Here is a 14,948-nt window from a genome sequence, read left to right on the forward strand (position 1 = left end):
TACAAAGAGCACACAGACAAGTGCAGGTTACTCTGGCAGGTGCATATGGCCAGGAAAAGCAAAGATGCTCTTCACACCCCACTGAGTGCCCAGTGGAACAGGCAGGTGCCCAGCAAAGGCAGTGACACCCGCAGCAGGAGAGGGGAGCAGAACATGGCTCTCCAAATTGGCCCTGCACCCACTACTCATATCCATTATCTCGCCCCAGTTTTTGCAGGAGACCTGCTCCTGAGCAGACATAGCAATTCTTAAGTCCTTTTCACCATTTCCTTGAGGCTGTTTCCTCCCTCCAGTCCATGGAGAGAAGGATGCAATGTGCTGTTTGAGAGCGACTGACAACTCCCTCAACATGTGCCAGCAGGAACACAGGGCTTGGCAAGGGTCTCTGTTCTTACCTTCAGGGAGAATATTGCTCATCTTCAGGACAGTCATCAGGTTGTTAACATCACTGTTGATGCTCTGGGCAACTCCGGGGTACTGCAGGACAAAATGGCAGAGGGCAGTATTGAGACTGGATAACCTGGTTCGACAGAATATTAAAACACTATCCAGCATAACATGCACTGACCCCCACAACACAACCACCTACAGCCCACATAACTGAGTCACAGTCCTCTTCTAAAAGCTTATTTAAAGCCCATCATGTAAGACAGGGGACAGAGAGACTAGCTAGAGAAGGCTAAGCTGCAGCTCTTCTGTTTCCCTGACAGACACTCTTCAAAAATATGAAAGGTTTTCAGACACACAAATCTGACACCACCACCACAGCTGAAACATGCCACTGATGGCCCCAGAGTATTTCATCCACAGCAGAAGGGTACGCAGTGAGGCTCCTGGCCAGTCATTCTCTTGTTCTTTTTAACCTTATCTGAAGGGAACCAAGCCTATACTGCTGTGGAACAGAATGCATGCTGTCACCACAGTGTTAACTCTCCATTCTACGTTGCTTTTACCTTGGCCTAACTGGACACAAACACACCAGTACCTATCCATACTGTTTCTAAAGTCTCACCACTTCACAGAAAACACCAACCAGATAACCACCTTTGTCTGTCACCCTGTTCAGTCAGCAAGGATCTCACTCCTTTGAATTATAAACCCATGATGTACAAGGGATTTCAGCACCACAAGGCAATTCTGCTAGAAATACCTGCTTGAAGTTGCTGACAACTTTAGTGTGAACCTGCAGAATTCCCTCCTGTATTGTCAGACTGCCACTGTTCAATCAGTGTGTGCTTGTCACTTAAAACTTCTTTAACCTTTGGGCTGTGCCAGAAAGGGGCATGTGCATATCCCAGAAAGGGGACTGACCAACAGAGCTGGTAAGGACCCTTGCACACAGCCCTAAAAGCACAAGCAGTTCCTCCTGCACTGACATACCTGTGAGACATTCCCTGCTTATTTGAAGTCAGAGACTGGGTTAAACTGCAGAACCTTTTCTGTCTCTTCCCCTTCTGCTTGTTCTAGGTAAGATTTTGCTGGACACAAACTAGAAATCCATTAAAATGTTTTATCTGTCTAGCAGTAAACATACTTGTGCAGCTCCCCTGCCCTTCTATAGGGCACAAACAAGAGACAAGCCTGGACTGTAAGGCTCACCTGGATTTTCATGGCAACTTCTTTCCCATTTTTCAAGCGTGCCAGGTGAACCTGACCAATTGAAGCAGCAGCAAAAGGGCGTTCTTCAAAGGACTCCAGTTTATTTCTCCAGTTGGGGCCAAGATCATTGTTCAGAGTTTTCTACAAATAAAAAAGAATGCACCAGGGTATGGAAAGCAAAGATTTGACTTTTTTGCTGTTGGAAAACACTTTTCTCTAGGGTGATGCACACAGCCTATAAGATAATTCTGAATATCTATACTCTGCTTTCAGATTGTCCTCCCTTTCTCATTATTCCATACCATCATGAGGAATAGTCCAGCCAGCAGTGCTCTGCCAGCACAAAACAGATGCTGATCACATCTGTGTAAGGTTTTGTTGCTCTGGCCTAAAGGGCAGTGATCTTGAGCACAAACACCACTCTCTTAGCAGTAAACAAGTCTCCTTTCTGGTGACACTTTTTATCTTCCACAAAATGAACAAGGAGTTAGATGTTCCTTCTCTTCCATCATGCTGCCAAGCTGAAAAGAAGCAATCCAGGCATGCAAGAGTGACTCTCTTTAAGTCAATCCTGACAATTAAACACACAGTCTGCTTTTAACAGCTTTTGCTACATTGCCAGACTGCTGTATTTAAGTTCTAGCTCAGCTCAATGCCTTTCAGAGGACAACTAGTGCTAATTCTTTCTGCATCATCCTTCACATCTTAATTTGCAGAGGGAAGGAAGTAGAGAGAAAAAGAGAACGTACATCAGGGAAAGCAAACTCAGTTTGTTTCCTTCTGTCTATTCTTGATCACAGATTAGATTTAACCAAAAAATTTTCCATCAGACTAAGGCTTTTAAGTCTGTTTCTAAAACAGGGTGTAGGCACTTCTAGTTACTGATTTAACATCCATGAGAAATAGGAGAGAGGAAAAACAGAAGAGGAGGCTATTTTCAACAAGACCCTATAATCATATGCATATGCAGCATCCTGTCTCATCAACATCATCTCAGGACAGAAAAGAACCTGTGTATTTCCATCTGTCTAGAGCTCAGTTTCAATGTTGTAGAGAGAAGAGGAAGCACAGAACTGAAATACGGAATCAGTGTTACCCACATTTGAAAATATATATTTATTGAAAGAATACTCTTTAAAAAAAAAAACTAACATCCACCCCCCTTTTTGGGGTATGCCACAGGTGACATTTATTCTGTTACTTGTTCCTCCTCCCCTGATAAGCAGAAAGGAATATTCCTCACCATCATCTGCTTAATTGGCATGAAGTCAGCACTCTGACGTACACGCTCAAAAATTCTCTGGAGATGGGGGTTGATAAAGGCATCATCTGCCAAGGGAAAAAGCACATGGCAGTCAGTGCAGGCACTGCATTATCCAGTTTTTAACACAAAGAAACATGCACCTGTATTCAGAGAAACCAGACTGTCTTGTCCCCAGTGAAGGTTTGTAAATAATTCTAGTTCAGAAAATCTCCATACCCAGAATTGGTACCTGAGGCATGTATTTCTAAACATGTGATGCTTCAGAAGACAAACAGAAGTCCTGTTCACAAATAGGAAAGTAAAGGGAAAAGGATACTTCTGGTTTCTCCATCTTGCAAAAAACTTGCGTATTATCCAAACATCTCCTAAGCCACCCTCCTGCTGCAACAGGGGGAAGTTTCTGTACACCCCTATTACCAAGGAAAAGGCAAAGTATGAATACACTAGAAAGCATGCTGAAAAATTGTTAAAACTGGTCCTTCGGAATCAAGCACCAGTTACCATCCAGTAGCACTACTAAGAGCAGTGGGCAGCTCCACACACTGCTGTTGGTGTGACAGCAGGTTGCACAAACCCAAGAGCAGAGTACTCTGCAAAATACCCACAGCTCATCTTCTTCCTAAAAGCAGCATAGCATTTGAGTCTAGGAAAGGCCACTGTGTTATGAAAATACAAGTCACAAAAGGAACCATCTCGAGAGTCATCTCAACAGGCCCAGGTTTATAGTGTGGTTTAATCTAGTTCAGGATAAGGGGGCAGTAACTTCTCTTGAAAGCTACGCAATAGTAAAACACCAATTACACAAGTAATGAACTCCTAAAGGAATCAAGTTTCAGCACCTGCTACTGTAAACAAATACCCAAATGCAAAGCAACAACAAGTAGACAGAAGAAAACACAGCTGATGCAAAAGTTATTTTATGAGTCAGAAGGATTTAACAAGCATATATTCACACTCATAAGAAAGAGGAGGGACAGAGAGATCTGGAAATATTAGTCCTCTATGAGCAAAGGCTTTTACAACAGCCCAGAAAAAAAGCCACTAGTTGTGATGTCATTTTTTTCATTTCATTAAAGGTTTATCTAGAATGGGACTTATCTGCTGCTCTCACAATACTGATAAAAAAGACTGGGCTACCAACATTAATCTTGATTAAACCTGATTCCATCAACTCATGTAGGGAAAGAATCCATCACAATTTGTGGAATTACAGGAGGCTCTCAAACTCTATCAGTAATAGAAACTGGGGTGAGCTTGACAGGGCACAACTGGAAAAAGTGTGCAGTTGTGACTGCATCCTTGGTACAGATTTCCTCCAAAAAGGGTACTTTAAAGATCCAGAAGGGTATAAATTGGCCTATGGTATAGCAGCTGTAGAGACTGACAGTATTAAGCAGCTGTTTAGCTTACTTGTGCTCTCAGATGACCCTTCCACTGTGGGCCTGATGAAGATGGAGGAACAAAAGGTGCCAACAGCATCACTAATAGTCCATTGCTGGCAATACCGAACCACCAGAGACTCCCTGCTTCCCATACAGCACCTGATACACTTATTACAGAGACAAGGAGTCATCAGCAAAACTCCATCACCCTTCACCAGTCCAACATGGCCACTGAAGAAGTCTGATGGGGAACGGAGATTAACTGTGGACTTTCATGGCTTGAATGAAGTAACACCACTGAGTGCTGCAGTACCTGGCATGTTGGAACTCCAGTAATTGCTGGAGTCCAAGGCAGCAAAGTAGTATGCTACAACTGCTACTGCCTATGCATTTTTCTCCATTCCCTTGGTGGCAGAGTGCAGACCACAATCTGCTTTCACCTGGAGGGGAATCCAGTATACCTGGAACCAACTGTGCCAGCGGTAGAAGCACAGCCCAACTATGTGCCAAACTTATCCAAACTGCACTGGACAAGGATGGGGCTCCAGAGCACCTTCAGTACATCAATGACTGTTATTTGTGTCACAGCACAAATCTGCTGAGACACAGCAGAAGAAACATTTAAAAAAGGGGAAAATTGACTTTCTGCTGGAAACTGGGTTTGCCATTAAGAGAAGTAAGGTTAAAGTACCTGCCTGCCAAAGAGATACCGTTCTTGAGAATTAAATGGCAAGATGGATCACTCCATATTCCTGTTCACCATATTGTGGTGAATAAGATAACAGTCATGTCTCCACCTACTAGTAAAAAGGAGACACTGGCCTTCTTGGGTCTTGTAGGTTTTTGGAGGATGCATATTCCACCGTACTATGACATTTTGAAGCCTCTCTAAAAAGCAACTCAGAAAAAGAAACAATTTTGTATTGGGCCCTGAACAAGTAGAGGCACTTGAACAGATAAAATAAGAAATTGTACAGGCCATGGCCCTAGGACCTGTCCAAACAAGACCAGAGATAATAAACGTGTTCTACACTGCAACAGGGGACAATGGTCTTACCTGGAGCCCCTGCAGAAAACACCAACAGCATCTCAAGGGCATCTCCTAGGACTCTGGAGTCAGGCTGATAGAGGCTCAGAGGCCAATTACACTTCCACAGAAAGGGAGATACTGGTTGCCTATGAAGGAGTTAGAGCTGCTTCAGAAGTTACTGGAACTGAGGCACAGCTCTGTTCTGTCCTGGATGTACAAGGGGAAGTTATCATCCATCCATCATGCCACTGATGCTACTGGAGTAAGTGGATTGTTCTAATAACACAGAGAGCACTAACAGGGAGTCCAAATCACTTGAGCATTGTGGAAGTAATCACAAATTGGCCAGAGGGCACAATGTTTGGGATGCCAGCAGAAGAGGCAGTGACTTGTGCCAAGGAAATCCTCCCATATAAAGATCTCTCAGATCAGGACAAACACTATGCTCTCTTCACCAGTGGATCCTGTCATCTTGTAGAGAACCAGCAGAGATGGAAAGCTGCAGTAAGGAGCCCTGCTCTACAGGTTGCAGAAGTGAAGGAGAGAGAGGGTGAATCAAGCCAATTTGCAGAGGTCAAAACCATCCAATTTGCTCTAGGAACTGCTGAGCAAGAGAAATGGCCAGTACTTTACCTGTACACCAGTTCCTGGATGGTGGCTAATGCTTTCTGGGGGTGGCTGAAAAGGTGGAAACAGAATAACTGGCAGCAGAAAGGGAAAGCTGCAGTTTGGGCAGCAGACCTGTGGCAGGATATTGCTGCCCGACTGGATAACTTAGTGGTAAAGGTGAGGTATATAGATGCCCACATGCCTAAAAACAGGGCTACTGAGGAGCAAAGAAACAATCATCAGGCAGACCAGGCTGCTGAGGTGTTCCAAACAGACTTAGATTGGGAGCACAAAGGTGAATTATTCTTAGCTTGGTGGGCCCATGATCCTTCTGGTCAACAAGGAAAGGATGGAACATACAGATGGGCCAGAGACCAAGGGGTGGATTTAACAGTGGATATTATAACCCAAGTTATCCGTGAGTGTAATACTTGTGCTGCTACTAAGCATGCCAAATTAAAACCTTTGGGGTATGAGGGATGCTGGCTGAAATATAAATATGGAGGGGTCTGGCAGGTTGATTATATCAACCTACCTCAAGCCCACCAGGGTAAGCATTATGTGCTTACAAACAAGCACCAGATGGATGGAAGCATACCCAGTGTCTCATGCCACTGCCTGCAATGACATTCTGGGTCTTAAAAGGCAAATTTTGTGGTTTCATGGAACAACAGAGAGGATTAAGTTGGACAATGGGACTAATTTCAAAAACAATCTAACTACTACTTGGGCCAAAGAGCATGGTATAGAGTGGATCTATCATACTACTTACCATGCACCAGCCTCCAGAAAGATTGAACATCATAATGGCTTGCTAAACAAAAACTGGGACATTCAGCACAAGCTTCCTGGCTTGTTAATACTAGAGGATCAATCAATCAAGACTGCCCTGCCCAGTTCAGAGGTCATACATACAGCTGACAGGGATAAAGTCTCTGTTGTATATGAAAGGAACCTACTGGAAAAGCTGTGTGCATTTCTTCACCCATGGACAAAGGCAAACCTATCCATGGGCTTGTCTCTGTGCAAGGCCCTGGAAACACCTGGTGAATAATGCAGGAGAAAGGCAAGGTCCAGTGTGTACCATAAAGTAATTTAATCCTAGCTGAAACGACTGAGGCACATAAGGAATAAGAGGTGGATTGTCCTGGTTTGGGAGGACCAGGATAGCAAAACCTTGCCCAGAACAGCACCAGTAGCTGCCAGCCTGTTGATGTTGCAGCTGTGATGGGGAGAGGATGGGTCAAGTGGCCTAAACGAACCAATCACAATATTCCTTCCCATGGTGCTCACTATAAAACAGCTCCCAAGAGAGTCTTCTAGGGAGGTTTTCTCTGGCTGCTGTGCTAGCTGGGGTAAGGCCTCACTGCCAACCTGGTTCCTGCTGCTGCTCTTCCTCACTGGAGAAGGACAGCACTTACCAAGACAGGTCACCTTCTTCCTGCTCAAGGTTTTTCAAATTTAAAGGCTCTCTCCCTTATTCCTTTCTTCCCTCTGGGGAAGGGAAGAGGTAATAACAGAGCATCTGTCAATGCTCAGCCACTGTCCAAACCATGACACCTACTAGAACATGGGATGTTTCTGCATGACCTTAAGGAATGTGGGTCACTAACAAATCTGTTGATTCTCAGAAGCAGACATCAGGGTTTCAAAGGACACTGATTTATAATTTGAGTGGCTTAGCTAACAGGTGCTCATCTGCACCTGAACAAGGCAACACAGAGTCCCTGTGCTCAATTGGCACACATCCCTGTTAACAGAAGCCAGTTCAAACTCACTAGGCCACAGAGAAACCCATGAAGTGGCAGGTGTGAGAAGCCCTCCTATCTAAAAAGCCAGCCCAACACAGATAACTCTGCACCTATTTCACCACAGCTGTCCCTCAGCAACATTAGCAGGAGCTTATATTCTTTGCAGGCACTACAGCACTCCACTTCTCATGAGAGCAAAATGAGGGTTGAGCCATGCCACTGATGTTGCTTAAGACCTCATTCTTGACACTCAAGTGAAGTCTATTGGCAAGTGTTTGATACTCCTGCCAGAGCTCAATAACATTAGGAGACAGCAGGCAAGTGACAAAAATCCAGAGCATGTCTGCTCCTCAGAGCTGGCATTTCACAGTTATTCCCTCTTCAGTCACATCCAAAGCAGCTGTGACCAGGCTCTGGGCACACATCAGGTGCAGCTCAATAGCGTCCCAAGGATTTCTAATTAACCCCCACCTACTATGGGGGTTTACCTTTTTTCTAACCCCTATGAGAGTTAACTTGGCTCACTCACTCCACATACCAGAAGCACTGGCCACAGAAAGCAAGGAGTGCAAGAGGTCCTTCTGGATCTGCACTGTTAATCACCAGTCACTAGTACCAGTTAGTTTCTGAAGTATGAGAAGAGTTTATGGAAGAGCCTTTGACATAGTAGCTGCTGCCTCCCAGCAAACTTTGTTGATGTTGCCATCAGCCAGGCACACACCTAGAACAAGCAATTAGCCAATGAAGAACAATGAAATCCCACAATTGGGAATAAGGAGCTGATCTTGCTTTATTGGCTACCCTGAGTTACTTAATGCAATACTAGATCCAGCCTCATCAGTTGACATCTACAAAAATTCAAGTCAAAGCACAAGCCAAGCAAGCTAAGTGCTTCCAACACTCAGACACTGACTCTGTTTCAATGACACCTTGAAAGCTATTTCCAGAAAAGTGTTAACAGCTATTTTTGGTAGGTTCATTCCTTCCCTAACAAGTTGGGTAGGAAGGCAAGGTGAACCAGTCGAGGTAACGTTTGAATTCAGCACGCCTGTGATCTTCCAGGGGTAACATTCAGTGCAGACCCAAATGTCACTCATGCCTTCCTTCACTGACTTCAAAGCCCAACATACTAAGCAGCAGTTTGAAATTTCTTCAAGATGAAAAAGTGTTTTATACCTCATAAGATTATCAGCTGGCCTTTCTAGCAAAGCTTCAGAGCCAACAAAGCACATAAGCTCCAAAGAGGTTGTGGTAACAGAAGATGGCTGTGGACATAACCATGACCACATCTGGTGAATAAAGAACAGGATCACATTCTTGTCATCATCCTCTTCCTTTTTAGCAGGACTGCATGTAGACTGTGACACAGCTTTGCTTCTCAGGAACTTCTTTAACATAAACATTAAAAGACAGTCACCTTGTTTTCAACCAATTTTAGTGTGTCTGATGACAGGAACATAGGGAAAGTGGTAGGCTATAGTATACACGTCTACTTATTTCAGACTGGTATACAACTGAACTGACTCAAAACTTAAGTCCATCACTGCTCACATATGAGAAAGCCATTTGTCTAGTCTCTCCACACTCACTTGACACTAGCCAATTCCAGACAGCTGATCATGTATAACAAGAATTCAGTTGTCTCACCTGGCAGCACTAAGGACAGCTGAGGATCTGTGCTACCACTTACCTTGAATGCTTAACATCTGTCCCAGCTTCAGCGCTGCTCCCCGCACCTTGCACAAGGTTCTCACAATTCTTTCTGCATTGGCCTCTGACAGGAACGGGCTAGAATCCATCACTGCCTTCTTTCCTGAGGGCAAGAAGAGAAAGTGCATGAATGAATACCCTTATCTCAGCAAGGTCACTTCATCCTGTTAGCTCATCTACATTCATCAGATTTGCCCTTCCCCAGAGAAATCAAACTAGAACTACACTCAGTGCCTTCACTGCAATTCAGGAGCATGGACTGAAGTTGTAAATGTGTCTTGTGACAGCTTTGATATTGCTGGCTTGAGGGCCAACAGCAGCAAGTCACAGCCTCCATGGATGTCTGTGCTGCTACATAAAGCCTGCAGGATCCTGGGCAGATGTTTGTACTTGAACTCATTGTACCAGCTGGCTAAGCCTAAAACACTACATAAAGATCTCCCAGGTGAGCCATGGCAAGGCATAATTGTTGAAAACCTGGAAAGCGCACACATAGACTGAGAATGTGGTGGCACTTCATAGGCTGGGAGCAGGGATTCATAACAGCACTAAACCTTTTTTCTCATGTCAAACCATTCCTGACTGAAAAGCTTATGTTCACACACCAACACATATTTCTGGGTAATTACACATCCAGAGTGTGCATGACAAATCTGTAGAGACACAGCTTTCACATCTCCAGGTCCACAATAACTTTGTTTTCTAATTAAACTGAAACTTATTGTCTCCTAATACACAGGCAAAACACTTTCCTAATACCATAACCCCAAAACACCATGGCTGCATATAGCAGGAGCTGCCATCTATGATACCATGCTCTTTTTGGACAATTGTGCTAGAGGGGAAATTAACTCCTGTTGTCAAGATTGCCAACCTTTTTGCCTGTTACATTCTGAAATGTACATGGCATTCCTGACCATGTTCTTATGAATATTTCAGTTAGTCACCTGTTTAGTTGTACACAGAGGCTGTGAAGGGAGGAAGGCAAACTCTATTGCCCTTACTCCCAGCAGAAGTCATGCAACCTTCTGCTTTCATGGAACAAGGGCTGAGTTTTACATACTCAAACACACACATTCCTCTCTCCAAGAACAGGTAAAGCCTGATGTCTGACAGGCTCACTAAGTGGTTACTGCAGTCACTTACACACCAGCACCACAGTCCCAAGTATGCAATACAGGTTTTTATGTGCATACCATACATAAGAAGCACTTTCTCTCCAGGTTGGTTTTTTTGTTTGTTTGTTCTTTGTTTTTTCTTCTTAAAGGGAGAGGGAAGGAGACTCCATTTTGTAGTCCCTTTGTGGAAAAGCAACTCCTTCTCCAGGGAAATATCCAGTAGAACAGGGACAGAAAGAGGGAGACAGACACCAGCCAACCACACTTCTCTTGGGGATGCAGATCACCTCCTGCTGAAGGAGAGCTACTCAGGAGGAAAGTCAGATCTAACCAGTCTGCAGGGCTCACAGCTGGTATGCTGATTTTGGAACTATTTTTTTTCTTTCATCACTTCAGAGGCAAGGGTACTAAGGACAGAATAGCTGAAGCGCCCATATACGACAAGTAGTTTTAAAAAGGCAGAGCAGCTGCAGATAGAAATTACTGGTGTGTGAAATAATGAGAGTGAGAGATCCTCTCCAACTCCAGCTAACTTTAGACTGGCTAGGGGGAAAAAAAAAAAAAAACAAAAAAACCCACCAAAAAAACCCACCAAAAAAACCCACCAAAAAAACCCACCAAAAAAACCCACCAAAAAAAACCACCAAAAAAAACCACCAAAAGAACCAAGAGTCAAGAAGTAGATACTGCATAAACTCTGCTGGCTCGCATAAGTTGGTACAACTTTCTTGAGGTGCTAGGGATGTTACTGATATGACAGACATCCTTCAGCCTCTGCAGAAACTGGATTGCTTACAAAGCTTTCCCTAAAGCAATGATACCACTGAACTCTCCACTGGCAGTTCACAGAGGTACCAAGCACTGACCTTCCCTGTCCTTCACCCCCTTTTTCTTTCCTTTACCTGGTTCCTGGGAGAGCAGCAAGATGGCACCACAGGAAAAGGAGAAAATGAAAACACCAGGAGGGAGCACACAGGACAATTATACCACTCTTGAGAGCAATATGCAGAGAAGCAGGAGGGGGCAGAATTCACCACTTGCATCATATACAGAAATCATCAGCATATTTTGTTGTTGGGATGTAAGGAGTCTGAGAGACTGAACAGCTAAAGGTCTCAAGGGCAAAAGTATCTGGCTTTGCCCCCTTAAAAACTAGCTCTGGAGAGTGAGTGCTTGGAACCATCCAACAGAGCTCTCATTCCCAATGTTCCATGACATCTGGCCCATCAGGAACACTCTGTCTTTAGCAACGATGAGGCAAATAAGCCCTTGTATGAGCTCCACCAGACACAGGAGCTAGGGAAAGTACCCTCAGTTCAAGAAGGACAGGGAAGTGCTTGAAAGAGTCCAGCGCAGAGCTACTAAGATGATTAAGGGAGTGGAGCATCTCCCTTATGAGGAAAGGCTGAGGGAGCTGGGTCTCTTTAGTTTGGAGAAAAGGAGACTGAGGGGTGACCTCATCAATGTTTTCAAATATGTAAGGGGTGAGTGTCAGGGAGATGGAGTTAGGCTTTTCTCTATGGTGACCAGTGATAGGACAAGGGGTAATGGGTGTAAATTGGAGCATAGGAGGTTCAAGTTGAATATCAGAAAGAATTTTTTTACTGTAAGGGTGACGGAGCCCTGGAACAGGCTGCCCAGGGGGGTTGTGGAGTCTCCTTCACTGGAGACATTCAAAACCCGCCTGGACACGTTCCTAGGCGATGTACTCTAGGGGGCCCTGCTCTGGCAGGGGGGGTTGGACTAGATGATCTTTCGAGGTCCCTTCCAACCCCTAGGATTCTATGATTCTATGATACCAAGTTGAAACCTTCCTTCACACCACCTGAACACAAAGCAATCCTTCTTTGAGCCTGCAGCAGGATAAAGGAGTTAGTTTACTATTAAAGTCACCTCCAGAAGCCAATGAACACTGATAATTTTAAGAGTCTTATGAGAGAAAGTGCCAAACACAGGCACTCTCCATCTCTTCTGGCATGCTTCCCATTGAAGTCAAGCCCACAGCAGCATGAGGACTTGGCAACCCAACAGCATGTGATCAGCTGCTGCATGTTTATGTACTTAGCAAAAAGTGGGCATGAACAAGGAGGTGATATGAAGGCAAGAGTCAAAAGCAGAATTATATAAATGGCAAGTGGAGTGAAAACAGACACAGGCTAACAAGACCAGGAAGAGAAGCAGGAGTAAAATCCAGCACAAGTTGATGAAGAATTATGACAAATTTCAGTAAACTAACATTTTTCCTGAAGACAGCTGGCAAACTTGTGATACAAAAAAAGATTTCCTCCTCATCTTAAGAGCACAAAGTTGTTTGTTTTTTTAAACTACTTCATTAGGGAATAAAAAAGGCAAATAGAATTCACATCTAAAAAAGCTGTGGCAACAGGGACACCTCAGTAATGAAGGTTCCTGCTGCCACAGTGCCTGGAGTCTGTCACCTCTTCTACAGCAAAGGCAACAGGCAGATGCCATAAGGAGTGCTTGACCCTTGTTTTCCTTTCCAAGCCCAGAATCCTCATAAACCCTTCCAAATCTGTATGCATCTCACAGCTGTACAACTGTATTTATGCCTCCTCTGCTACTGTCAAATGAAGAACTCTGGACTTTGGATGTATTTGTTTTAAGGAACATCTGCCACACAAACTTGGGGGCAAGGGAAGAGTCAAGAACAAAGTAGAAGCACTTAGGACTGACAACTCAAGAAGAGTGCATTATTCTTTTTGATAAGAAAACAACTCTATATTCAAACCTAGGCCAGCTGCCAGCCCTTCAAGGCTCCATGCACCTTGCACTTGCCTGGTCATTAATGAAGTTACAAAATTCAACTTGACCCCACAGCCTCTTTACTAGTAATGGCTATTTATCTGGGCACCTTTTAATTTTTATTCCTGGAAATTGATGCTATCCTGTCATTCCCACATGTGTCTGCCTTGCTCTGTAGATACACAATCTAATACTGAGATTATCATCAAGGTCACCAGTAACCAAGGAGGTTTTCTTAATTAGCTACATCAGCCTACCAAGAAAATTACCACTGGAAACCAAGTACAGCCATCCAAAGTACAGCTCTTTTAAAAATGAGCCAAACCACCTAGAGAGCTTATAGAGGGCAGTAATAGGACCTCAAGCTCTTAAAAGTCGACCCCAAACTGCTCTTACAGAAATTTGGCATCAGAAAGAATTTATATCCAGGGTGTCAGGCTTGGATGTAGATAAGGAAATTCACAAACTCTTGCACCAGACCTTGCACAAGCTGGCAGCCAGGAAACTGGGATGCAAATGCCTCAAGCTGAAATCATGGAAGGTGTGCAGAGGTATTTTTAAAAAAATGTAGAGGTACCTATGTCAAGAGACTTCCCCCCAAGAACAGCAAAGGCTGGTAACAAAATGAGATCTTAGACTCAAAAATGTGTACATGTCCTCTGCCAGACATTTTCTCACAGGAGCAGAGCATATGAAGGAAGTTTGCATCTATGAAGTCTTATCCACCTGCAGAATGCACATCCAAGGACACAAACTATAGAGGCTGTAGGTGAGCCACCTGGATACTTGCCTGTGTCCTTGGCCTGAGAAGCTCCAAGGGAGCATGAGAGGTGAAACAGTCTTTTACTTCTGCCTTGTCACAGGTTTACACTCTTCACCCATCGTCAGTCCCACTACTTCTTCTTCACAGTGCAACCACAGTGAAGCACTTAGATAAGTGCTTCAAGCTCTTATCTAAGCAGATAAGACAGCAAAAACAGCTAAAAATAAAGACCAGGCCATTTTCTAACTCCCATGTCTAGTATTGAAGTTAGTAGTTCTCCTTGCCTTAGTCTTTACTCAAAAGTTTGTTCAAGAAAACTACAAAATTTGCAAAAAAGTGCAATTGTGTTATTACAAGGAAAGTCTCTGTTGCTTTCTAAAATAAATAAATAAACCTTTCTCATGCCATAAGGGAGAGAAATAAAGCTCATGTTATTCTCCCTAGCTCTGCAAGCTAATGTTTTCACTTTAGGATGAGCCTAATTAGAAAATAATCTGGCAAGCAGAGAAATACCAACAGTTGTGCAATTCCTCCTCTCGTAAATCATCAGCATCCAACAGGTATGAGCAGCTTCAAACATCACAAGCACTGAAACCAAAAGCCTTCAAGGATTCTCTACAAGATGGGACATGATTGCCCGAATGCATGCCTCTAAACCAAGACAAAGAAGCCTGCAGAGCCTCAAACACCTCAGGTCATGGAGAGAAACAATAACTCTTTGCCACAGGATCCTTTTTCTCTGCTGGGCTGTTCTGCATTGCCTAGTTGTACAGAGAATACAAAGATACAAGTATTAACAAGTAGTGTCGCAGGTGGCACAAAATCCCTACACTCCCCCTATCTCCACCACAGGGAATGTGGTTCATCTGCTGGCATGTTGGGTTTTTTGGTTTGGGGTCTTGGATGAGGTTTTGTGGATAATTTTTTTCAGGGTTCTCCCCGCCCTCCATATTTCTTCC

At 44.0% G+C, this 14,948-nt stretch overlaps 1 protein-coding gene across 3 annotated transcripts in view; it reads right to left on the reverse strand.

Annotated features, from left to right (window-relative positions):
- The window catches only part of COQ8A (coenzyme Q8A), a 46,644-nt gene that overhangs the window by 6,963 nt on the left and 24,733 nt on the right, over positions 1–14,948 (reverse strand). For all 3 annotated transcript variants that reach the window (XM_071739886.1, XM_071739887.1, XM_071739888.1), the window contains exons 6-9: positions 9,326–9,448; positions 2,843–2,928; positions 1,600–1,740; positions 396–477 (exon numbers count right to left, since the gene is read on the reverse strand). In XM_071739886.1, coding sequence (XP_071595987.1) covers positions 396–477; positions 1,600–1,740; positions 2,843–2,928; positions 9,326–9,448 — 432 coding nt within the window. The remainder of the gene's footprint in view (positions 1–395; positions 478–1,599; positions 1,741–2,842; positions 2,929–9,325; positions 9,449–14,948) is intronic.

The sequence above is a fragment of the Heliangelus exortis genome, chromosome 3 (assembly GCF_036169615.1).
Source record: "Heliangelus exortis chromosome 3, bHelExo1.hap1, whole genome shotgun sequence".
Lineage (NCBI taxonomy): Eukaryota > Metazoa > Chordata > Aves > Apodiformes > Trochilidae > Heliangelus > Heliangelus exortis.